Source organism: Anser anser, assembly GCF_964211835.1.
Source record: "Anser anser genome assembly, chromosome: 13".
Classification (NCBI taxonomy): Eukaryota; Metazoa; Chordata; class Aves; order Anseriformes; family Anatidae; genus Anser; species Anser anser.
In genome coordinates this window covers 12,675,305-12,700,562 of record NC_139734.1, presented here as the reverse complement: position 1 = coordinate 12,700,562, position 25,258 = coordinate 12,675,305, and the positions used below count along the sequence as shown (strand labels likewise).

At 46.1% G+C, this 25,258-nt stretch overlaps 1 protein-coding gene and 1 long non-coding RNA gene across 3 annotated transcripts in view; both read right to left on the bottom strand.

Annotated features, from left to right (window-relative positions):
• Positions 1 to 25,258, bottom strand: part of LOC310880753 — a 140,884-nt gene that overhangs the window by 97,649 nt on the left and 17,977 nt on the right. The window contains exon 1 of one of the 2 annotated variants that reach the window (XR_014571895.1): positions 7,577 to 9,762. The exons of the other annotated variant lie outside the window; for it this stretch is intronic. This is a non-coding gene — a long non-coding RNA (uncharacterized lncRNA). Of the gene's footprint in view, positions 1 to 7,576; positions 9,763 to 25,258 lie in introns of those variants that run through there. 2 annotated transcript variants of the gene reach the window in all.
• Positions 12,965 to 15,135, bottom strand: LOC310880751 (transcription factor SOX-3-like). Its single transcript, XM_083797042.1, has one exon. It carries the CDS (start codon positions 14,819 to 14,821, stop codon positions 13,856 to 13,858), a length of 966 nt encoding a protein of 321 aa, XP_083653168.1. The 5' UTR covers positions 14,822 to 15,135; the 3' UTR covers positions 12,965 to 13,855.

Below are 25,258 nucleotides of genomic sequence, written 5' to 3'. Positions count from 1 at the left end.
AATGTTGAAAATTCATTTAAGGGTGAAAATAGCATAGTCATTTGGCCCCTTGTGAGCCTGCTGCACATCACAACTATACTTTTCCATGCTGTACTGTGAAAAAAACTGACCAGCAACTGAAGAAGTGTTAGAAAAAAGTCACTTAAAAGCAATGTCCTCAGTGTTCCCTTTAACTCAAGCTTTTTGCAGTCCCCAGCACTGTTAGCCAAGCACTGTTAGCTCTTCCCTTGCAGCTACAGCTAACCCTCTCCCATTTGCAGTTTTATCCAGTTCTGCATTTGGTTGATGGACCACTGAGCTCTTTCTTCTAACCCAAAGAGTCAGAAAACATGGAAGGAGGTGTGCAGCCGTGCAGCAGCCACTCAGAAAGCCTGGACTGAAATGAGCCCTTCTGCACAGCACAATTTGCAATATTTTAGTCTTCTCAGATAGGCTAGCGCACAAAAGTGCTCACCATCACACAGTGGCTGGAGAGCTGTGTTCTTTTCACTGAAGATTTGGGATCCACAATGTCTGCAAATGCAATAAATACAATGGAGTAGCAAGTGGCAAACTCCACCCTAATACTTTCTGACAGTCCCATTTGCTGCCAGAGGACTTACAGTCCTGTTTATCCTTTTACCAAAGACCTGTTCAAAGCTCTTCCTTGCCCCTCCATTCACGTACGACATAACAGTCAGTGCCCACCAAGACACTGACAATGCTTTTTTAGCTGGGTAACTGGTACATTCATATTTCACCTCTTCCTCATCAAGTCAGCAACAGCTCTGCTAAAGGATGACCTTTACCAAGGAACAAAGCAGTCAGATATAGATTAAGAGAAGAAACCTCACTTTCTTCTATTTCTATTTTTAATACAAAACAACTGCTTTTTAAGACACCCTTTTTCCCCTTCTTTCCTGAAACAACCTGCTACAACTTTTAAGTCTCACATGTAAAAGGCACATTATGTGGTTTTGCAGTGTTCTGCTGGATGATATTGCAGTGTAATTCTGTCCCACAATAGGCCTTGGAAGAGGTATTGAAACCTACAGTAAATTTTGATTTTGGCCACACCTTTGTAAAACTAGTTGTTCCACACTACATCGTATAACAGAGATCAAAATCTTGACCATCAGTGCTGGAAGCAACAACTCACACAGATGATAACCTCTGGGTAGATTCCCAGCTGGGACCAAATGCTTACATAAAGCTGTCTTACTAAAGATGTACATCATACGTGTGTAAATATGTAATTTTAGTTATACCACGTGGTTTTAGAAAGGGAAAAAAAAAAGCTAGACCACAATATAAAAATTGTAGCTCCCATGTGTATTCCACCTCCATTCCTGCCAGTTTCTATCAGCGCAGTAGCTGACCTCTCCCGGCCAATCTCTTCCAGTCCCATCACCACTCAAGTTAGCAACTCAAAACACAGCAGAGACGAGATGAAGAGATAAGCACCCAATCCTACATTCCTCCCACACCCACAGCTCCCAGCCAGAGGGCGGATAAAGAGAAGGGGGCCAGCTCCCAAGGGTAGTTATGTTTGAAATCACTCAAATGGTGTTGCTAAATAATATGGTCACGACATTTTAAGACTTTTGCAGGGGGTCTGAGTATGTGCTTGACTGTTGATCCCTCTGCCTGGGCTTGCGTCCATTCTTGATGGTCCATTTGGTAACTGGCTTGCAGAAATGCCTGATGTCAGTTGACTCCAGGCAGTACCAAATGCAGGCAGAAAACAAATCCAATGCCTTTTCCTTACAAAGGCCCGGTTCTCTGTGTTTTAAAGCCAGGTTGTATACTTGAAGCTTTAATGATGCAAGTGAGCAGGCAGCCAGTATTATAATATTTTGTCTGGCTGTATATGCAAAGAAAGTGGATTCTAACTCAGTAGCTGTTCATTCAGGACACACAGCATAAAGCCATAGAATTTAACCAGGACGTTTTGGTAGGATACAGTACGGATGGGTCACACAGAATGAGAAGGCTGAATAAATCCCATGGCCAATTACATGGTCACTGAATCATGAAAAGGCCAGGCTCCTGGAATTTTGCAGCTGCTAGTAGATTCAACGGATGCATCAAACCAGCAGCTAACTCAGCTGCAAGTTACCCTGCCACAGAACTGATTTGAAACTAAATAAACTTGTATTAAAACCCCATAGCTTAGAAATTTTGCAGGGGAACACCAATAGACTTTAATTCCCATTATCTTTCATTATGTCAGGATTTATTTGTATATTTTACTGCAAACCACAGAGAGAGGAAAACAGCTTTTGTGTTGAATGGCATGATATACACTTCAAGAGAGCTTACTTTTAGTGAAATTAAGTCTAGAATTTAAGCGGGGTTGTTTACTGGGAGAAGGAAGGGTGACTTTAAATTAAAAACACTTGGGTGAGTTTGTGTTGATTGGTTTATGAAGTTGTACCTAGCTTGTAGCACGAAGCACCCCCTGCAGACTACAAGTGCACACCGGGGCTTGTCAGCACCAGGTAGGGCATGCAGTACAGCCCACATCATCTCCTTCAGATCTCCAAAGCCATTGTGCAAAGCCTCCAAGAAGGCTCACAGGGTGCTGAGTGGCTGAGTCACCCTCTCTCAGTACTACTTTGGCAGTCCACAATAGGGGAAAGATGGGAGAAAAATGCACATCTCTGCCTCTACATGGGTGACAAAGCCCAAATAACACAGTAAGGTTATCACCTCTCTAGCATAAATAGTCCACTGTATCCAAAAGCATAATTAGTTTAAGCTAGTACGCATGGGCTGAAGAGCTGGCACATTTGCATTTCCCTCTCCAAAGCCAGTAACCTCAGCAGAGATGTAAAGAGCATACTGGGAGCAATTCCCTCTTGGTTCCTGGAGCTCCTCTGGAGGTATTATTGATATAGAGAAATGTTGCAAACAGACGTAGGAAACCAATAAGTCCAGTTCTGACATTTCTCTTCCAAACAGTGTGTAGAGCATCAACCTGAGACAAAGAACTATTGCCACTACATGCCACTGCATGTCCCTTCAGGCTGTCCCTGGACCATTTTGCAAATGTAATTGAGTTGCACTGATTTACTTTGTAAAGTGATCTGAGATCTAGCAGAGAAAACAGCTAAAAATAGGAATTATTATCCAGCCACGAGTTCTGTCCCAGTATAGCACTCCCGAGTTTCCATGACATTCAGGGACGCACCTGATCATTTACGTTTCAACCAGAGCAAATCAATTCTTTTACAAATGACTGAGTGCTCTAATTCAGGCAAAACCCGAGTTCACAAACGAGAACAATACAGAGAAACTTACTGGAAACACAAGTCAAACCGACCGGCCTGTGTTAACTGCCAGTGCTGACTCAGAAATTACATGCAGAGAACAGCCACGAAGCACTGGTCTCTCCTTCTTCCAGCACAAGATTATTCTCTACACTTCACAATATTTTATCCAATCTTGGGTCAACATTTGAAACATTTTCCTGGAAAGAACTTTGTATGCCCGAGGTTTTTTTTCTTTTCCTGACATTCCTTTGATAAAATCCTGCTTACATCTAACCCATTTTCCTGGTTGTGCCACAGGGCACCACCCAGCAAAACTAGTTTTTCTTTCTTTATCCCTCAGGTATTATGCAGACTTCATAATCCCTTCATTAGTTAGCACTTAGTCCCATATATCCACCTCTTCTTTATCTTTCCTGAGAATGTCTTCTTGCCCCAAAGTAATTTTTTCACCTGCAGTCCCGAACTTCTCCAGCTGCTCGAAGTGACGATGTGGTGCAGAGACATGCACCTGGAATATGTAATTCCAGGTACAGATACACTGGAAGACTCCATAAACATCCTGCTCACCTTCCATTTACCTTTTTATTGAAAGCCCATACTTCTTTTGTATGTCTGTACAATGCATCCAGCACAGCCATGACATTTGAGAGATTACTTAAAAGCGAACGACGAACGATTATTGTATTGTGAAATTGCCATCTTCTCTACCTGCCAGCAAAGATGCACAAATGCACAGATCCCAAGGACCTCTGGTATGCAGGGCTGTTTCTACATCATCTAAAGTTTCGCGATAAAAATAGTTTCCTAGCCTATTGGCTCTAAAGACACCTCGACAATGCAATCCTAACTCGCTCTTTGGTATTCAGCCATCAGAGTCATTAGCACTAGCTAGGTGTTATCTTCCCTTTCCCCCCTAACTCCGGAGCCTGTAAATGTTGAAGGTACTTAAGGGCAATTACACAGCAACATTGTCAAACATTTAGCAGCTGCTCTTACTGATATATTTCCCCATCCGAAGCTGACGCACTTTTCTGGAACAAGGGAATGAGAATGTGTTCAGACATATGTTTCAGGTGAAAAAGTTGCTATTTTTGGTTTATGATTAGTCAGGTTTTACCAGAGAACTGTTACTAATGTCCCTCTTCAGGTTACATTTAACAATGAATACGAACAATGCCATAAAATAAATTAGTAGGAATATGGCAGCACCATTTGTGGGATAGCATGGGGACCTGAGAGTTATGTATTTGGTTTTGATATAACTTGAGACAATTTAAGTAATGTCCTGTATTTTAACAATAATTTTTGTAGGATTGAAAGGGAGTGTACGTGTAGTATATTTATGCATAATCTACTGATACTTTGTGTGCCAAAGGGTATATGTTCATATATGTATGCCATATGACACCTTCAAGTAAGCATAGGACCTTCTTTTTGTAGTTTGTCTGTTCTCTCCTATCATCTGTTGTGGTCATGCTGCTCCATGCCGTGTCTTTCTTAAGCTTTTAGACAGCAACTTGTCAGAGAAGACACCATAGGGGGAATCTGCTGACTTTATTCCTGAGGCCAGGATACCATCCTGTTATACACTCACATATTGTTATAAACTTATATACTTTAAGGTCAGAAGGAACCATTATGATCCTTTACCCTAGCCCCCTGTGGCATAGCTGAGACTATTAAATTTTACCCAGCAGTTCCTGCAGAGGAGAGAATTACTCTCTCCTACTGCATAAGTGAACTCTACTGAGCCCAACAGCTTGCTATTCATACCATAAGGCAAGCAGCACCTACCACAATTTGAGTGATGAAATAAATAATAATGCAGCCAACCAGAATGAGAGACAAACTAGAGAAATCCTCATCGAAATTCAGCAGATTTGGACTAGCTCCCTCCCAAAGCTCCCCGTCCTCCCCTTCACAGAGATTTTAGGGACAAATGCCAGTAGATCTGTATTGTTCCTGTTCAGTCATTAGCTACAACTGATTTTTATGTTGTGTTCCCATTTCAAGGTAAGGATAAACTAGATGCTGGTCACATTGTGCATATTGAAAAAGTAACTATGAGACACGCAAAATACAGATGCATTTTAAATACAGAACAATATTGTGTTGTTTTCTTCATGGTTTTAAATAATCCTCAGCAGTGAAACATACATATTTCAAGGTGATAAACTCCTTTCATCCCATTATCTTTGGGCCTTTCCTTTCCATCTCCATTAGTTGTATCATTCTCCTTTTTTACATCTAACCTCCCTGCCCAGCCTTCACTAAAAGGACTCAGAAAAAAACTCCTGGTACTGTTTATCACACTGCCATTTTCTATACGCATACTTCTCATGTCTGCAGCAAGAGAATGATATTTGTGATTAAATCATAGAAGCCTAGTTTTAAATTGGCACTCTCTCTCTAGTCCTCCCTTCCACATGCACCACTGCAGATCACGAACACAGCCTTACAAGGCTTCAAAGAAAAGGAAAGGGTCTCAGTTTAGCTGGAACAATGCGTTTCACAGAGCCACTGCTTTCACTTACCTCCCATGCTGTGGGTTACTATTTGCTTTCCCACACTTCCCTCTGGGCTGCCAGTCTTTGGAGCTAGAATTAAGACAGGCACAAACGGTGATTAAACCTGCTTAGATTTATGAACGAGCGTGATCATCAAAATCACATCTAATGCTGTAGGAGTTGGGAGAAAACAAGTCCTGTTCCTCTGAAAAATTTGCAGTCAAAAACATATTAAAATGAAAAGTGCCAAAGGGTTATTTTTGCAACAAAACTTATGATGCAATTTATTAAAGTCAACTGCTTCCCCTTTAGAAGCCTTTTTTTTTTTTTCTCACGAAGTGACAAAGTAATCCTAAATCCTCCCCCTGCCACCTGAGCTGCTGAGCTCTATGGTTATAATCCTGACTTCCTTATGACTTGTTTCTCTCTCTGCTGAGGAAGGTTTGCTCTACTTGCTTCTCTCCCCAGTGCTTCTATGGGCAAGCCAAGGTAGAAATCTTAAAATACACATCTGGCAGTGGTTCTCATCAGGAATTGTTCAGGAACTTCCCACATGGGTTGGTAATGATCTCTGCTGTCTCCATTTTGAAAATCACCAAGGAAGCTACGCTACTGGCTGCTTCTCACTCAAGGATCACATTCACCTGCTTCCTTGTCACAAATCAGAGCAGACAATCTAGTGCTATAACCACAAAGTACTTTCAGAAACCATTAATGTGTCCTTACTTCAGTATAGAGTTGTCCTTCTTCTGATACAGAAACCTTTGGTTTCACTTTCAACCCAAAATGACTTGCCTGTAAGTGGCTACAGGAAAAAAATAAAAATAAAAAATAATAATAATAAAAAAGGACTTTTGCTACTCATCTACCTACTTTGCACTGAAAATGAAGCAGATACAGCACCAAATGCCTGCCAGTGCCTTCCCAGTACCGCTCCTGGGCAGTATTTTCAGTTAGTCCCTCTTCCTCCTCTTGAAGTCCTACACTGAACAAGGCACAGAGGTGCTCAGCACCCACCTCCTGCAATATCACAATGTCAGCAATGTCTTTACGTCTGACTGGGTGACAGCATCCGAAAAAACATTCTGCAGACATGCCAGCAACAGGTTAGGGGCTACCAACACACTTCTGGTGGGAAGCTAGCTGAGACTACCTTCCTATTTCTCTGACGAAAACTGGAGATCGGGAATTCTGTTAGGAAAGTAGAGACTTTTTCCCATGGTAAAACCTTGTAGGAGAAATTAACTTTCTCAAGCCTTTGTGTATCAGAGCAGTATCCTGAAGTCACTGGCCTAAATTCTAGTCCTCTCTTGCCTAACCAAAGAGAAAATGATTGTAGGAGATGCTTCCATGTATCAGGAAATCTGTATGATTGGCCAGATTTTGGCAGTGCCGTTCTCCTCATGTAGCTCACCAGTCCCCTCCTATTGTTAATGGGCTTGTCAGTCATCAAAGAACAGAATAACTCCAATGCACAGATGGACAGTTCTGCTAGATGCCAAAACAGTAGTGTTTCCTACTCCAGAATCTCGAGCAGGAGACCTTTCAATGCCCGCACAGCCTAAATTTTTAAGTAATTTTTTTTTGTTGTTATACTGATGTCTAAAGAAAAGGCAACAGGATAGTCCTTATTTTCTCTCGATTCACCCAAAATTATCAGTATTTGGTAACTGAGGACTTACAAAACAAAATATCTTATTCTTGGCTAGAACTATTCCCACACAACACAAGTAGACTGAAATCTCTTGAGGAAAAAAGAGCAGGAGAGTTATTGGAAAAGGAAGGAAAATACTTTCAAGAATTTAGTATCCTTACCTTGAAAATAGTTAAAAAAAAAAAAATACTTTTGTTACAACATTGCTTGATCTCCACAAAATGGGCCAAGTCGGAAAAATCCCCTCAACCGTATTTAGGATATTCCCTGAGAGAATGCAGATGGGGCTAATCCGTACTGCAGCAGCTCCTGCCGCCCCGCTGAATGCCTGAAAGGCTACACAGAATTACCTTGACACATACGTTTGCCACTTTGCATATTCAACTCGTTTACTTCCTTTTACTTTAAGGGCATGACAATTAATTCACGTTACTATCCCAGCTCTGGTAAGCTTATAAAAAATTCACACCTGTTTCACAAATGTTCACCTGTTTTGCAGACTAAAGTACAAAAGAAAAGATACTTTTTGCTCAACAATGAATGTGTAACTTAGTTTTCATGAGGAACTGCTGCTATAACGTGCTGTTTGCAGGCTATATAATGAAAACTGCCCAGTGAATCTTAAAGGGAAGAAAAGAAAGAAAGACAGAAAAAAAAAAAAAGATTTTGATTAAAATACCTTTTCTTAATTTTGTGGGAGAGAAGCTTTTCTGACTAGGCAGCACAGCACAATGAAATTGAAATCAATGCCAAGTGCGTTATCCTGAACTCTGAATGGGCAAAGTTCCCATTGACTTTCAAGATTTCTTCCCTTGCAAATGGTATTCAAGAACAGACGTTACATGCACCTAAGCCACGTCCACCACTATGTTCTGTCTCTCCCCTTTGTGTCAAGTAGATGTATAGAATTTCTGAAATCAGCACAGCAAGCTGTGAATGATGATGCACGAAATGAATAAGCTGAGTCTAGTACAAAGGGGAAATCCTGAAGGCTGGGTGCAATCACTGCTATACTATTTCCTATGGCCTGTATAGAAATGATGCATAATATTCTTCAAGGAGACAAAGAAAAAAGCTCACCAAGGCCAGAAGTCTCAATCAGAAGCCCCAGAAGAGATAAATGACAGACAGAAGCTCACAAGTTATTAACATTGCTTAATTTCCCTCTTATTCCTAGCCATTCCCCACTCACGCCTGACTCTTTTCAAGCTCTGGGCTGCTGTGCACGTGGAGCATACACACAGCAATTTGGGGCTCTGAGAACCTGCTTCACTTTGCATTTCTTTGGAAGCAGCGCAGCTTATGCAGTAGTTTATGTTTCACACTTCTTTTCTCCCCATCAGCCGAGGTGAGTTTGCACCAACCCACCAGCATGTGAACTGTGATGGCCAAAGCACTGACAAAGCCGGAGCGATTTCCAGTAGAGGAACTGTGCAAACAGCTCTGGGGCAGTAATGTGTTAAAACCCCACAACTGCTTCCTTGCGTGGACATGGATCAGACACTTCAGTTACATGAGCACAAGGGTTTTTAAGCCAGGCCAAATCGTGCTCGGGTTGATTTCCCTTTATCTGATGTACAACCGAAGAGAAGTAACCAGGCATAAATACAGTTTAATTGAATTTAGCAACAAGAATAAAAGAATCCTCATAAAGATGAGCATCCTGCAAATAACGCTGACATAAATAGCATTTAAGTGGTATGTACTTTGCTTATCACAGAGGAGGGATGAATGCATCTCTGTACGGACACACTGTGACAAACCCCCATTCACTCACACACTCGCTCACTCCCAGGCAGTGCAACCTGCCCTGCTGCACGACGTAGGTACAGACCTCATTTTAGAAACTGGAAGACTGAGGTATAAAATGAATAAAGAGCTTCCGAGGATGTCTTTGGAGGAGGCAAATCTGAAATCCTGTTTACTTGACTAGCAACACAAAGAAGTTGGCTGTGAATGGTATTCACAGCAAAGAATAATTAATTCCTCATCCTGAGGACATGCTGTTGTGAAGTAAAAGTCACTGTGTTGCAATTATTATTGCATCCAGTGGCATCAGTAAAAAGTCACGATAGAAAAGCATATGGGAAACTATTCTGGTAAACTTAATCTGCATTAATCACTAAATTACCCCATGCAAACAGGCCTGCAATAACAGCTCTCCAATCCTTCCTGGGAAATCCTAGAAGTAATGAATTCAAATTTCACTTCTTTCTTTTTGGGATTTCTGCATTTTTTCACTCCAGGTTTATCACAGAAAGAATCTGAATCTGCACCGTGTAAATTAACTAGAGTCAACTACGGTAAACATAGCAGTAAGCTCTAAATAAGTAGAAAAGAAATCATATCGAACTTCTCACTTTTGCAGGCACTGGTAGTGGCAGCAACTTTCCAGTCCCGAACATCACTTAACTTCACCTCTTCGGCTGTATTTGTTCCTCTGAAATAATTCTTTTCATGAGCATTGGGAAATAGTTGGATGTGTTCTATGTTAGACTATCTTTCTAATGTTCCTGAAAAGTATACTTGCTTAGTCCCACGTTTGATATAGGCAAGCACTGATTTATAAATGCTTTCATAAAGTGTTTGTGCTAGTTACATGCCTTTTTCTGAATGTAATATCCATCTCTTTTAACAGCGAAAAAATTAGAAATGCAAAAAAGGAGGTTTAAAAATATTCCCAAAATAGCCACAATCAAAGATCTCTGCCAGGTCCAACCCCAATCAGACTGTATCTAAAATTTAATTTAAAATATTTTCACTTATCAAATTTTGTGGAAATAAATCCTCTCTGCAGCTCTCTGGTAAAGGAAGGAACCATCACAATGTAACCCGAGATGCTTTTTTTGACAGACTCACATTAGCGACAACTGTGATCTCCACTCCTCCATTCAAAAAAGTGTTAACACGAAAGCCTAAATATTGTCATTACACTTAAATGCTAACATCGTTAACCCCTCCCCTGCCAAGTCTCTCTTTCTAAGGGTAATAGATGCACTCGCCTCTATTCTAGGTGTTCCGATATAAGGCTGTAGTTTTTCTATGGGGCAAACACTTATGATTTTGCACTCAGCATTTCACTTACAGTCTTGTCTGTGCTGGGGATTTCTGGAGCGAAGGATCCTCTGCAAAAACATCTTCCACAGAGCTAACACGTCACACCTGTTTGCAACTTCACCTGCTCTCCCTGAGAATGTAGTGGCTTGATCCTGATCCCTTACACACAAGCAGGAGCATGAAATCCCTCACAGCCATTGCTCAAAAGACACTTGGATTTAAACGCATGCAGGATGTGTCTGAAATTAACTGAAATTTTAAAAATGAAGAGCGGTACAAATAAAATACACCTTCATTAATTCTCAGGGGCACGTGTTACTGCATTTGCTCTCCACGCAAATTCCCTGAGTCCAAGCAAAAGATGTAACAGTGATCTTAGGAAAAAAAAAAGTGAAAAAAAAAAGTCTTTTAGGCAATGGCTCCCTGATGGAAAATGTGTGTGGAGAAGAGGCCGTCTCTGTACTTGTGCTTATGTGCAAGGCTGGGGTCATTACTTTCAGTTTGCAATGGATCTCCCCCCATCCAGCAGCTGTGTGCCTGTTCACAGGGCTCTGTCCACAGCCAGCAGCCAGAGGCTTTTGAGCCTCGGGATAAAGTTCAGCCGCAGGAAGCTGAAAGCTCTGTGGAGGATTTTGTCTGGGTATCTTAAAAGCAATAGCTCAGGAAAAGCCCCCGCAAGCCAAACCACTGAGGTGAGCTTCCACAGAGAGCTCGTCAGTTAATACAGAGGAAATCTCCTGATGTCGCCTCAGGGACTTGCTCACCAGCTACACTTAGGCCCTGACTTGTGGAAAATGAGGAGGATAACTTGAATTCAAATGCTGCAAGCCTTCTGAAGAGTGGGGCTTCTCCCCTTTTACGGCAGAGAATCCACTTGTAGAGAACTCAGGTGAACAGAGCAACCTCCTATAGTGATGCAGCTGTCATTCAGCTCTGAAGACAGCAAACACAGTTCCAGCGCCGCAGGTCAGGAGCCCTCACTTTTGTCAGACTCGCATTGCACCCCTTTCTTGGAAGGCTGGGGGAGAGCTATCTGGGGTTTCAGGACCTTCTCGCTTCCCCTCCCAGCATCGTCCCAGCATTGCCCGTGGGGAGAGCGCTGGGGGAACTGCTTGACCCAGAGCTGAGATGAAATGGGACCTGCTGCTGCCCCTGCATTTCCCTCAGGTAGCACCACCGATCTCCGGGGTACGGGGCCGCTTATCCTCCCAGGGCTGGCAGCAGGCCTGCTCCTATCTGAAGGGCGGCAGTGCGAGCAGGGGAAAAAGCAACACCACAGGTTTGCCAGTGAGGTCACAAGTAGTGTTACGGAAGGAGTTGAGCTGAGTGTTAGACACTCTGGGTTCAAGTGTGCAAAGTGATTCCCCCCAGCTCCTGCTCGGCTGCTCCAGAGCAGAGGGGACCTGTGCGGTGCCAGGGCTCACTTGTGTGGGATGGAGTGGGTGGCCCTGGGCCCCCAACCCCGGGGCTCGTCCGTGCAGCATGAACAGCCCAGGGAGGGACCCGTGGGCCTGCAGCAGCCACTCTGGGTGCTCCCTTCTCCGGGTGGCTGAGAGCCTGGCCCTACACCAGAGAAAGGGACTGGTGGTGCGGTTTGCACAACACTTGCTTTCCTCTTGCAGGAGCTGGAGGAAGGACCTGACCGAACTCAGATGTGCGTCCCAGTGGGGAACCAAAGCAGACGCTGCCGGGAACAGGAAGCAGTGCAGGGCCAGGAGGTGCTCCCGCTGCCCCCGTCAGATCCCAGCTGCTTTCAGTGAGCAGCGGAGGGATGTGAAACCTTCCCGGCACCACACTTCACGGGGGGGGCGAACGGAGAAGGCCCCTCCATCCAAAACCAAGGCAAACAGCAAGAACAGCCTGTTTCCCATCCCTTCCGTGGGAAGACAACCAGCTAACCCATTAGCTGAAGCAAAAGAAAGGCAGAGGCTCGGGGGGCTTTGCACTACGAGACACACAGCCCTAAGGTGCTGCCCCCCCGACTGGGGGTCCAGGACCATTCGCCACCAGGCTGCGGCAGAGCCGGGGGAAGGATGCAGTCCGATGGGGTGCGAGGCTGCACGCCCCCAGAAAGAACCGAGAACAACGCGGGCTCCTAACTGAAAAAAATAAAAGTTACCCAGACTGAAAACACACTCGTCAAACACACTGAAAAGATTGAATTATTTATTTTCTCTGGGGACTCCTGTAACCATTTATTTTTAATAGAGTCTAATTAAGAGTTCCCCAGCGGGTTTTTACTTTTGTAAATATTTTAGATGAGCTCGGGTTTCTGGGCAAATCCTCCAAAGAAAAAAAAAAAAAGGAAAAGAAAACGAGGCGCACACGCTTAACAACCCCTTCCCTCCCCGCCGGCCAGAGCGGCAACAAGTGGCGGCGGCTCGGAGAGGAGCAGCACATCGCCTCTCGGTGCTGATCGAGGCGAGGGCTCCCAGGAGAACCCAAAACCGAGGCCGGGACGCGATGGCAGCAGGAACCCTGCCGAAATGCTGCGGTAGCCCCCGGCCCGGCGGCAGGAGCCAGGCAGGGAGCAAGCCCGCGCCCGCCGCCGTGCCCGGTACCAAACGCGTTGGTCGGGCTCTTCGTTTGGGAAGGGGAAGAAAACGAGGACTAGGGACAGGGAAGGTGTCTTTCGATAACTTTTTTTTTTTTTGAAGAAATCCGGTAAACAAAAAACTAAAACGTTTCTTCATCTGATATGTCAAAACATGGTTCACAGTAAAATTCACAAACCAATTTACATAAGTTTACAGTTTAGGAAAAAAAACAAGACACACAACTTACTATAAATAAAAGAAATACGTTTGCGACCCGCACAGCTCTTTCCCACCTCCCCTTTTTTTAAAGGAGCAAAACCCTAAAGTTAAAAAGTCGTGAACGCTACAGATTGCGGCTAGAAACCAAGCAATACTCGGCGAGGTGGGAAGAACAACACTTTTAAGTAACCACAACGAAAATGTAAACAACTGAACAACTGAGTTTAAAAACAAGAGCCCGCCGGGTTTTTGTTGCTTGTTTCGTTTCGTCATTGCAACGCTAGAAATCAAACTGTGAAAGATGCGAGACCTTTTTGAACCTTTGAAGCGAACAAAACAGTGCCCAACCTAGCAGAAACCAGAAGTTGCCGTGGTTTAAAAACTTCACAGGGGCTTCTAGGAGGCAGGAGTTGTGCTCTATTAAAATAACAGCTTGCTCAAATATGATATTTTTTTTGTACAAAAAAAAAAAATAAAATGACACAGCTAACGGATTTCCTTCTTAAAATGTCTCCAAAGTTAGTATCAAGTCTGCTAAGCCGAGGAACACTGCCGTACGTCCCGGTGCGGCGCAGGAGCGGTGGGGGGGTGAGGGATGGAGGCGGGGAGCCGTCCGCAGGGCCAAGTCTATATGTGGGTGAGCGGTACGGTGCCATTGACGGCAGTCCCGGCGCCCTGGTAGTGCTGGTGCACACTGTGTAACCTGCTGCCCTGCAGGGCCGAAGGGTCTGTGGCGTCCCCCCCCGGGGGCAGGTACATGCTGATCATATCCCGCAGGTCTCCCAGGCAGGCCCTCTGCGAGTGGGAGGCGATGGCCGGGGGCGGCGAGCTGGGCTCGGATTTCACCACGGAGCCCATGGAGCCCAGGCTCATGGCCGTGGAGGGCTGCTGGCCGTAGGCGGCGGGGGACATGCTGTAGGTGGAGGCGGCGTTCATGTAGGTCTGCGCCGTGGACATCATGGGGCTGTACTGCAGGCCCGTCATGTCGTAGCGGTGCATCTGCTGCAGCTGCGGGCTGTTCATGCCCGGGTGCTGGCTGTAGCCCAGCTGGTCTTGCATCAGGGAGTAAGCCCCGTTGGTCCAGCCGTTCATGTGGGCGTACGTGTCAATCCTCTGGCCCACCCCGACGGGGCTGCTCACCGCGTTGCCCCCCCCGGGGGCCAGCAGGTTGCCGGGCAGCGAGTATTTGTCCTTCTTCAGCAAGGTCTTGGTCTTCCGTCGGGGCCGGTATTTGTAATCCGGATACTCCTTCATGTGCACGGCCCGCAGCCGCTTGGCCTCGTCGATGAAGGGCCGCTTCTCGGCGTCGCTCAGCAGCTTCCAGTCGGCCCCGAGGCGCTTGCTGATCTCCGAGTTGTGCATCTTGGGGTTCTCCTGGGCCATCTTCCGCCGCTGGCCCCGCGACCACACCATGAAGGCGTTCATGGGGCGCTTCACCCGGTCCTGGTCCGAGCCGGCCCCGGCTCCGCCGCTGGCCCCCCCGCCGCCGCCGCCGCCGCCGCCTTTGCCGGTGCTGCCCGGGGCCGGGTTGCCCCCGGCGCTGCCCGGGGTGGGCTGCGGCGTCTTGATCTCAGCCTCCAGCATGCTGTACATGGCCGGGGCCGGCAAGAGGTGCGCCAGGGCGGCGGGCAGGCGGGCAGCGGCACCTCGGGGAGAAGTTAAAAAAAAAAAAATAAAAAATAAAATCCAAAAAAATAAATAAAAGACAAAAATTAAGCAAGAACCGGTCTGGGCGGCCGCGGCGGGAAGGAGCAAGTTTCTCGCCGCCCGGCCGAGAGGCGCTGCTCCCCGAGGCGCTGCTCCCCGAGGCGCTGCGCTGCGGTGCCGGCGGGTGCGGAGCGGTTCCGCGGAGCGGCTCCCGCGGGCAGCGCCGAGCGACGCGCAGACGGCGGCGGCCTTTGATTGACGGCGGCTATAAAGGGGCGGGCGGCAGCCAATCGGCGGGAGGCTCCCGGCAGCCCCGACGCCGGTAATGGACCGGGGGGGGCCCAAAAGTTGGTGGCTTGGGGATGCTGGGGCTGCCCCCTACCCGCCGAGCCCCCCCCTCGAGCTCTGCTCCCGGCTCTGGGATGGAGGAGAAAGCGCCGGGACCGGGCTGGGATGCGGGGTGCGGAGAGGGCGGCGGGGGTCCCGCAGCTGCCGGCGGGGCAAGGGGACAGGAGGAGGAGGAAGAGGACGGGGGAGGAGGAAGAGGAGGAGGGACGGGGAGGGGCGCTGCGAGCGGGAGCCATGCGTCCGCCGGGCACAAAGGGATTTGGGGCTCCCCGGTGGAGCCGCAGCCTGGTGCCTGGAGACGGGGAGAGCCCGCAGTGGGCGGACACCCCCCCCCCGCATCCCCCCACGCACCGCGGATGAAGGGGGGGTGGGATTAAACTCTCCCCCCGGTCCCGGAGCGCTCTCCGGGCACGGAGCCGTCCCCTCTTGCCGGTGCCAGGGCACGGCGGTTCCCTCGGGTACGGGCCGGGCTGGCTGCTGTCGGGGCAGTGCCCCCCCGGGCCCCCCCTTCGCCACTTGAGTTTTTCCACTCGGCTGCCCCAACGGGAGGGGGAAGGGGCACGGTGCTCGCAAAAAAAAACGTTTTCATGGCAACAGCAAAGTTCCCTCCGTGTGAAAGCAAACTTTGTAGGTGACGGGAGCGGGGCTCCGCGGAGCTGTCAATCACGGCCCTCCCTTTCCTCCCTTCCCCTCCTCTCCCCTCCCCTCCCCTTCCCTCTTCTTCCTCCGTTCCTCGCCCGGCACCTACGGGGCCGGGAGCTCCGGCAAGGCACAGCGGGCACGGATCCGCCCAGCCCTGCCCCACTCTTCCTCCTTCCTTCCCTCCCTCCTTCCTTCCTCATCCTCCCCCCGACAGCTCCTCAAGGGGGCCCCGGAGCCGCGGTGCTGGAGGAGGTGGGCAGCGCCGCCGGGGGGGCTCGGAGCAAACCCTCCGGGGCCTGGGGGGGCGAAGAGGGGATGTGCCTCGGCGTCCCGACCCCAACCGGGGGAGAGGGGGGCTCCCCCACCTTGGCATCCCTCGGGGAGAGAAGAGCGTGAGGATAACGGCGCCAATTGGCACGGGGGGGGCACCCCGGGCAGCACCCGCGGGCACAGCCCCGGCCGGTGCCAGAGCTTTGGGGACACCGCGGTGTCTTGGGGGGGGGGTTCATTGGAGTGGCTCCGAGGTTCGGTAGCAGTTTAAGATGCCGCTCCTTTTTCTGGCCAGATCATCTTCTGAGCAAAGCCGAAGGGGAAAATAAATCCCGCTTGGGACTCGCTCGCAGTGAGTTTTGTCTTTGCTGTTGTTCGGAGTGTTGCCGTGAGGGTTTGGATGGGGTAAAAATTGTGCGGGGTGGCAGGAGGAGGTGGCACTTCAGGCGCTATCGCTAGAAGGCAACGCTGCGGGAGGAACTGCGGGAGGAACTTTTGCGACATACTGGAAAAGCTTCAAAGAGTTCTATTTAAGCTCAAACCCCTCCAAATATTTTGACCGCTCCAGTCGAGGTTTGAGAGGCGCCGGACTGGGATGGGACACGGACTGGTCAGGTCCTGGCATTTCGTTTAGATGACTCGATCGCACGTTTGTCGGAGCGGCTGAGCCCGCTTACACGCAACGAGAAACGCGGCGGCATACGGCGGTAGGACGGGCTGGAAGCCTGTGAACGGCGCTCCTTTCGGTGTCTGAATCATCTAATAAATATTAGCACGTTAAGTTTCAGACTCTTATTTAGCCTTTCAATTTGTCTTCGCGCTGCCTGAGACTCCAATTATGTCGTGGTGTTTTGTTTTTATTTTTTTTCTCCAGAGGGCACGCAATTTAACGTCTTAACATCCACGTTATTTCAAAGCCAGGCGACAATTCTCTTCAAACACCGCTCATCTCCTTACAGACGAACATAAACCCGGCTAAATAAAAAACTACAGGTTTGTATTTCCGGACTTCGCAGGTCCCCGGAGCGCTCTCGCTGCACCAGGGACTTGGTGCCGCGCACGTTGCGAGGAATACTTAAGACCGGGGCTGGTTTCTATTCCCAGAAGAAGGGACAAGCAGGGCACGCAGCTGGGAACCCTCTCTCGGCACTGCCCGTGGGTCCATCCCCGGGACTCCCAGGGGGATTTCTTCACCCGTTTGGGAGTCCGGGAGGAAGGAGCCCGGTGCCTGGTGGGCTGCAGCCCGGCCCGCACTGCAACGCCGCCGCGGCTCCTGCCCAGCCGTGCATCCCCGGGGGCTGCGGGACAGCGATGGGAGGCTCGGAGCATCCCACCCTGGGCACCCCAATGCAAGCGGGACCGGGGAAAGGAGGAGTAGGCAAGCCCTGCTCCACCAGCTGCTATTTCCTAAAGTCATCCTGCGGAGCGCTTGCAAAAGTCCGACCCCCTCAGCCAAAAGGCTTGCAGCCACCAGCGCCTGGTCCCTTGTTCCCTGTGCCCCACACCCGGAGCCATTTTCCTAAATTTGCTCCGTCAGGCCGGGGGGCGGGGGGAGAAGCTGTCCGGGGCTAGGAGAGCCCTCTGCGTCTGGGGGGGGTGAGTTGGGGGCACATGGGGGCATGAAAATACAGATGTCAAAGGCAGAGAAGCTCTCGTTGTGGTTTTTTTTTTTTTTTTTTTTTGTGACAAAGGAGTGTGAGGCGAAATCAGGAGTTCACAGCACAAGCCAAGTTGAACGGGAGAAACCCCACGGCTGAAAAGGCACCTTTGAAAAGGGACCGCCTGCTTCTCAGGCGATCAGCGCTTAATAAGCAATAGCCGTTAATATCTGTTAATTGCAGGTCCAGCAGAGCTTGGGGGAATCTTGGAACTGTGTCAGGGAAGATCGCCGGCTTGTGGAGAATAACGCTACGCACCAAACCAGCCCCATTTAATCCTATTAATAAAACAATCCCCTCAGCCCCCAGCATAACTCCTGACGAGCGGCGGGGGCTTGTCCTCGCAACTTGCCCCATTCGTTCGGACCACTGTTAGGATGATCCCCCGAAAATGTCCATAAAATGCTTAAAATCAAAGTTCACCTGCTTTTCTGTTTAGACCTTGTTCTAGACCCTCCTGGCCCTGCACGGGGGGCACACACCGCCAGTTCCCACCAGCCTCACCGCACGGCTGTGGCTGTCCCCACTGCTCATCCATACAGGAAAGCGAGGGATCCTCTGGATGACATCATTAAACCCAGCAACATTTAGGAACAAAATTCTCAGGAGCGTGGTAAAAGCCACGTCGTTTGGGTGCAGATCGATTCCTCTGAGCCGAGCCTCCCGGTGCATTCAGGAGGCAGCGGCAAATGTTGTTTTTAATCACTTTTTTTTCCCCCAGCTGAACTTTTATTTGGCTTCTGACAACAATAGCGGGCTGCAAACAGACCTCTCGGAGCGCCCGCTGAATAGACTCTTTTCTAGCCCGGATTGTTTCCACCGGCACAGAAAACAACCAGTAGCTCCGTTTCTTAATTGGGTTGTTCCTGGCCCTCGTTCATTCAGGTGTTCAGGAGGAATTTGTTTATTAGCCTCTGACAAACAGCTCCTCCTGGTAATCGCCTCATGGGGCTGGCTTCTGCGGGAGAGCAGGGATGCGGGGGCGGGGGGGGATTGCTAATAAGGACCCCCTCATCTCCAAGTTACCAATTAACCGGGTTGTAGAGGGGACCACCAGCACAGGACAACTCACCAGAGCTCGCTGCGGAGCCCCGAGGAAGAGATCAGCTTAACTCACGTGTTTCCACGCGAAAACACCGAGGCAAACTACTCGGAAACGAGCACAAGAACTGATGCTAAAGAGATGAGCGCTGCACCAGCGGCGGTTGCTGTGGGGCAGCCTGCGTTGTATTTGAGAGAAATCCCTTCTTAAAGAGAAGAGGCAATAACGGGAACTTTATTGCGACTTCTCTCCGCTCCTCCAAGTCCCCGTGCCTCTCCTCCTGCGGGTCATTCCTGTTGCCCCCAGCTGCCGCCAGCAGTGTGCTCCCTTCCATCCCCACACCCCCAGCCCCAAACACCCCGGATGCGTCCCCCTGCCTGTTGGATGGCCCAGGGTCCTGTCCCCTGCGAGATGGGATTTGGGTGGGACACGGGGACAAGCGTGGGGAGAAGCAGACCTGCCCCCGGCATGCTTTAGTGGGGGTCTCCCGAAAAGCCCCGCCACACTTGCCTCTGGCTACCCCAAGGGGCCGGAGCTATCCTGGGGGGCTTGCTGTGGGCCTTTGAGGGCCCTTCCCCCCCCGCTGGAGAGGGCTGAGATATCACTGCTCTCATTCTTCAGAAAAAGAAAAAAAAATCCTCAATCATCTCTGTTTTACCCACTTAAAACTTCGCAAATCTATCTTTCCTCTGATGTTTTCTATACAGCTTCAGTAACCCACCTTATTTGCTGGTACCGATGGCTAGGCTTCTTTTTATGAGTCATATTAGAAATCAGACATTAATTGTAAAACTGTAACTTGCTAATTAGCTGCAAATAAACTATTAATTAGTGGCAAATTAAAATCAAAACACACCTTATTTCTACTCTCTGACATACAATTTTGAAGGCACATATTGTTTCAAACTACAGCCTGTATCACTGGCAGAGCAAATTGAGATCCTGAAAGGTTTCTCTCCAGGATAAATAATTAAAATATATTCTCCTTTAATTGACATTATAGAGGACACAAATGAGGTTTTCCTTTTAGAAAGAAATAGCAGTTTCTAAATAAAGCTTTGCAGGCTGCAGAATGGAGGTTTCAACCAAATGAATAGTCATTACTACCTTTTCAATGATGTGGGCCTTTTGATCAGAAAAGAAATTAGCTCTAAAGGACAGACAATAGGAAGCCTGCCCTGCAATAGGAAGAAAATTAGATGGCTAAGGCTCTTAACAACACCTATTTCTATAAACCATGGAGCTTCTTGCTTTTCAATTACAGCTGTTCATTTCATATAAGGAAAGTGGAAAAACACAGGGGGAATATAAACTCTGTTGCACCAAAAAGCCCAAGACAGGGCAGGCAGACTCTCCTCCTATTTCCCTTTGGTTTTTGTGTAGTTAACTAATATTGTATGTTTTATAACACCATGACTATCCAGTATAGTGTTCTTTAGGTCAATGAAGCAATCAAGAAGAACTACATTCAGTAAAGGAACTAGTAAAACATGAGAAACTTTAGGTTAGGTAGTTGGATGTTTCCACAGCACACCAAACAATGTCTTTTGCACATGCATCATCTTGCATGCATTTCCTGGAGAAAACAAAACAAGAGTGAAGATCTTGAGGAAAATGAACGGCTGAGTAACACTCTGCTGTGTTTCAGTTATAGTTAAAAGGAACTCCAGTTCTTCTGAACGGAAATGAATGTTCCTTCATTATACTCACTGCTGAGAGATTATTTTAGATATGTTCTCCTCATATCACCTTTAACTCTAATATCTCAGCTATTTTAGCATATTCTTCCTTTACTTTTAAAACTTTAAAATAACTTACTGTGTAACAACTTTTAAATGTGTTCTCTTTCAACTTATTTCATTTGGACATTGTTTTCTGAACATCGTTATTTTTCTAGAATATACAACTTAAATAAGTTTTCCTATGAGTCTTAGGCATAACCATAAAAGCACACTTCTCTTCCTCTAGCATTTCTCCCCAGTCATGCCTTCACAATACAAACAGATGACAATTTGTCATTAACCATGCAATGTACTGTAGTTAAAATAACCTTTCAGTGATTATTTGAACATGTAAGAACCACAAAGCTTCATCATAAACAACTCCTGTTATCATATTAACTTAGCTGGAGACTATAAAGATCTCCTTTACAAAGAAAATACAAAATCACGGAGATTCTTCCTCCCTCCTTCTCCCTCTTTCTTCTTTTCTTCCTCCCTTCCCCTCTTTCCCTTTCTCTCCTTCACTCTTTCTCACTCTTTCTTTTCCTTTCTCTTTTGTTCCCCACTCCCCATACTACTTGCTTAGAAATAAGTCCACATGGCTAATTCAAAGATCAAATAAATACATATATACAAAAAGATCAAATATACACAAATTGTTTTTGCTGTGATGTGTCTTATAATTATCCTTCTCACCTACAAACAAGTAAATGTTCAACTAAAAATTGCTTTCCCTGTACAGAAAACTAAATCATATTAGAAGTGATTTTAATATGAAATATGAATGTCAGTTTTTCATTCAGTGCCTGTATCCCCTTTTAACCCTACTTTGCCCCTATGATTTCTAGGAATATACATACAATAAGAAATAGTTTAATCTGTTAAGAATGATCTCCTAGGTCACAAATCGGAGTCACTGATATCAGTATTTGAAGCAATCTCCTTTCCTTATAGTAGTTAGAAGACTATGATTAATGCAAGACTCTTCCTTACTTCGTACTAAGGCAAAAATTTCCATTTGTTTTGTAGGATCTTTGTTTAAATTTTATTTTATTTGAAATGACTTTGTCAGAGAAAAGATACCTACACTAGCTAGTGGGAAAGACTTCCCTCCGTGTAAATAGGCAGCTCAAGTGTCATTGAGACTTCTGCAGCTCACAGCACAAAACCTGCATCAGCGAGATGAAGAACTACAGAAAACCCAGTAACGATTCTGCAATCCTCAGTCTAGACCACACAGCGATGTTTTACTTCTGATACTATCTTTAATTCCCTTGAACAACTGGAAAGCAAAGAACTTCCTTGACTCTCAGAACCTGAGTCTCACCTAAACCTGTCAGAGCACTGAGATTTTGGAGCAAAGTTCTGCTAAGAATAAAGAAGTAGGGAACCAAAAGAGCTTTGAGAACAAGAGTGAACAGTTGGTAAATGAGCCTATATCAGAGGGATTGGACATGATGGGGATCTAAAAGAAACCAGTACATGCTCACACTGCTAGTTAGGGAGAGGTTTCAATTCCTTTAGCCCTCCCAGTCCACCATGGACGTGGTGTGGTTGGCCATGAAAACAACACACTAGACCTGAATATCCTTTCCATTTTATTTTTTCTCCCCTAACACATATTGACAAATGAGGACAATACATGCTCAACAGCCTTCTGTAGAGCACTTATAATATATATGCCTATACATATACAATAGGTATAAAATAACAGAATTCACTGAAGAATCAGTTCTTCAGCCATGACTGTTTTCACGGCACAAACCACATTTCTGACCTGAGCATGAGTCACAAAAAACTACACCATTTAAATTCATATTCAGCACTCATCCTCTATTTCTAGAGTAGCTCAAATCAGTCACCTGATATTGAAGGTATCGCCCAAGAGCCACTCGATCAGTAGCCTCACCGAACAATGTAAAGACTCATGACGAACCACTATAAAACTTCTCTGCCAATTACTGCTTCTTTATAGATGCAATGACTGCTTGGAGCTATGAACAAACCAGAATACGCTCGGGGTCGCTATTACCCGTGTTAGTGGTCAAGACCTCCACTGACTCTATAGGTAACACCTCTTCTAGTAGGGAAAGCACTTGCGGAGGAAGAACTTACACAATGAAGCATAAGTTGAGGACTTGGGAAATTGGTATTTCAGGGCCATTTTGGAAGAGGTGGGCCAGTCACACAATGTGTATGTGGAAGGACACCTCGGATCTTTTTGCTGGTGCAGAATCTGATCAAAGCCCAATTCTCTTTAGTTAAGAGTCTCTTTTGATTCCACTAGATTTCCTTCTTTCTGCATCTCCGTGTGCCACTGTAAGAGGGAATAGTAATCACACATTGCTCTTTAGCAAAGGTCCCCTGGCTCCTGTGCAGTTTGGCTAACAGGTTTATTTCCTAACCCAGGAGAGGGCACTCTGCACTTCCCATGGCATTCAGGTGCTTCTCCAGTGTTGCCACAGGATGCACAGCTACCAGGCTGTACATTGTCATGCAAGGGAAAAGTGTTACTATTTTTCCTATTCAAAACTAATCATGAGCCATAGAACATATTTAAATTTACAGTGTTATTATTCTTTTGGATTCCCTTAATTTTAAGTGCCTGAGGAAATGAGAGAAAAGATGTCGGTGATGTTGTATAGCATGAAAATGCACAATCAGAATTAAGGGACAATCAAACTTCCCAGACTAATCATTTTCCATTGATAACTGTTGCACCATGACTGTAGATTAATCAAGTAAAGACACAATCTTGAAAAAACTACACATTTTTATGGTTTACTATCTTACGCTAGAGAAACCTGCACAGTTCCAGATTGGAGACTGATGTGAGACCTACTGGGTTTACACACGATTGATACTTATGCTGTTACAGTTTGCTTAGAAAACTATGCTTTTAAGTATTAAGAGCAAAACCAAGTTCCATGGTTTGCTGATGTGTGCTAACTTCCCAGCACCAAAAAGGACAAGATGCCACAGAGGACATGAATGGGTCAAAAGAAAAACCTTTATTTCTAGGTCTTTGATTCCAATCCCATGGAGTTACTAACGAAAATTAATAGGTAGGCATTGCTGGCTTATGTATCCTCCGTTCTTTTACTCTGAACTCATTTTTGCATCATTAACTCTAAAACAACTTGAAATTATAACTCAGACATTATGAACTGTGGTAAGGGGGATGTAAACAACTCTTCCGCACATAAAGAGCCCTCCAAGTTAAATTGCCAGGAAAGTGTGGATGAACAGGTCTCACTTCTGTTCACATCATTACAGTTGTGAGAAAACAGAGGACTTTTGAGTTTAAAATCTTGCCAGTAAGGCATTTTTCCTTATTCCCATGTCAGTATCACACACACAAAAAGTAACATTTTGACATTCAGAAATATATCAGAAAAATTGTTGCCACAAGGGAAAGTAGCATTCATTTTTTCCTTGCCATTTATAGGCTTCTGGCCCTGCTGCCACTGAATTTGTGGCAGCAACAAATTCCAGTATTGTACTCCATCTCGTTGGAGGAACGCATTTGATTGATTTGTCATTGGGTTAGCTAGACAACTAGCAACATGAACTATTTATGTAGAAACCTAAAGAAATATCTAACCCTGGGCTTCTTGCCTAGAGTGGAGCTGAAACACTTGCACTAGTAAAACACCTGCCATTTTTGTCAGTTACATGTTTGCAAACTGTGAAGAACATTTTTTTTTAATTGTTTGTTACTGATTATGTGCTTGGCATCAGGCCAGGTCACACATTTTGCTCAATAAGCTGTTTCAGAACCGTGATGATTACAGCTTATGTATTTCATGGTCATGTAATATCTGAAAGATGGTGATGACACATACTGATAACACGTTGATCAAACATAGACTGATTACACTGGTTGTTAGTGTGACCAGTACTGCTTAGCTTTTCATGTTATGTCTGTTACGCTCCCAAAATTCTAGTGTCTACAGATTGATAAAAAAAGTTACAAGCAGGAAAAATATATATTTGTGTACATACACACACACACTGGTAGCTACAATCACTGAGCAACTCAGAGCGAGGAAAACAGTAAACTGAAAAATCTTTCCACTTTGTTTATGTGGCAGTTGAATCAGGATTCCCACTGCACTAATAGTGAAGTTGTAGGGTAGGCTATATGTAGACCCCAACTTATTAATAGCACTTATAATTCCCACTAATTTATTTTGTAAACAGTTTGCATTATAATTTCTGAAGTTATTTGTAGGAGTGAGACAACATTATGTGTAATAGATCCTTTCTAAAAAAACAGATGTGTCCATGTAAATGGAGACCACATAAATTACTATCAAAAATGTAAATGGCTGAACAAGAAAAGGACTGCACATACGATAAAAACATTTCAGTACAAATAATAAAGTGACATTTCCACCCCACAGGATTTATGGGTCTTCATGACATGGGTACATATGTAACAATGCATGTAATCTGCATGTGAAATTACCATGACTGTGTATGCACATGAACTATTGGCAGGTGTGAATAGCCAAAAAGGTAGCTGTCTATTTGCGTCACGGTAAACAGACACAAAAATTAAGCTTACATCTGCATACTCATTATGTAGCCAGGACAGTTTTAACTTTTGAGTAACAGATCTAAAAGGCCCAACTGTAACATGGCTGAAGTCATATTACATTCCAAAACGAAAGAGTTGGTGTAAACACAACTATCACTA

What these genes read in the sequence shown, in the direction of transcription:
- LOC310880751 (XM_083797042.1), bottom strand. Translation starts at nt 14,821, where the DNA reads ATGTACAGCATGCTGGAGGCTGAGATCAAGACGCCGCAGCCCACCCCG.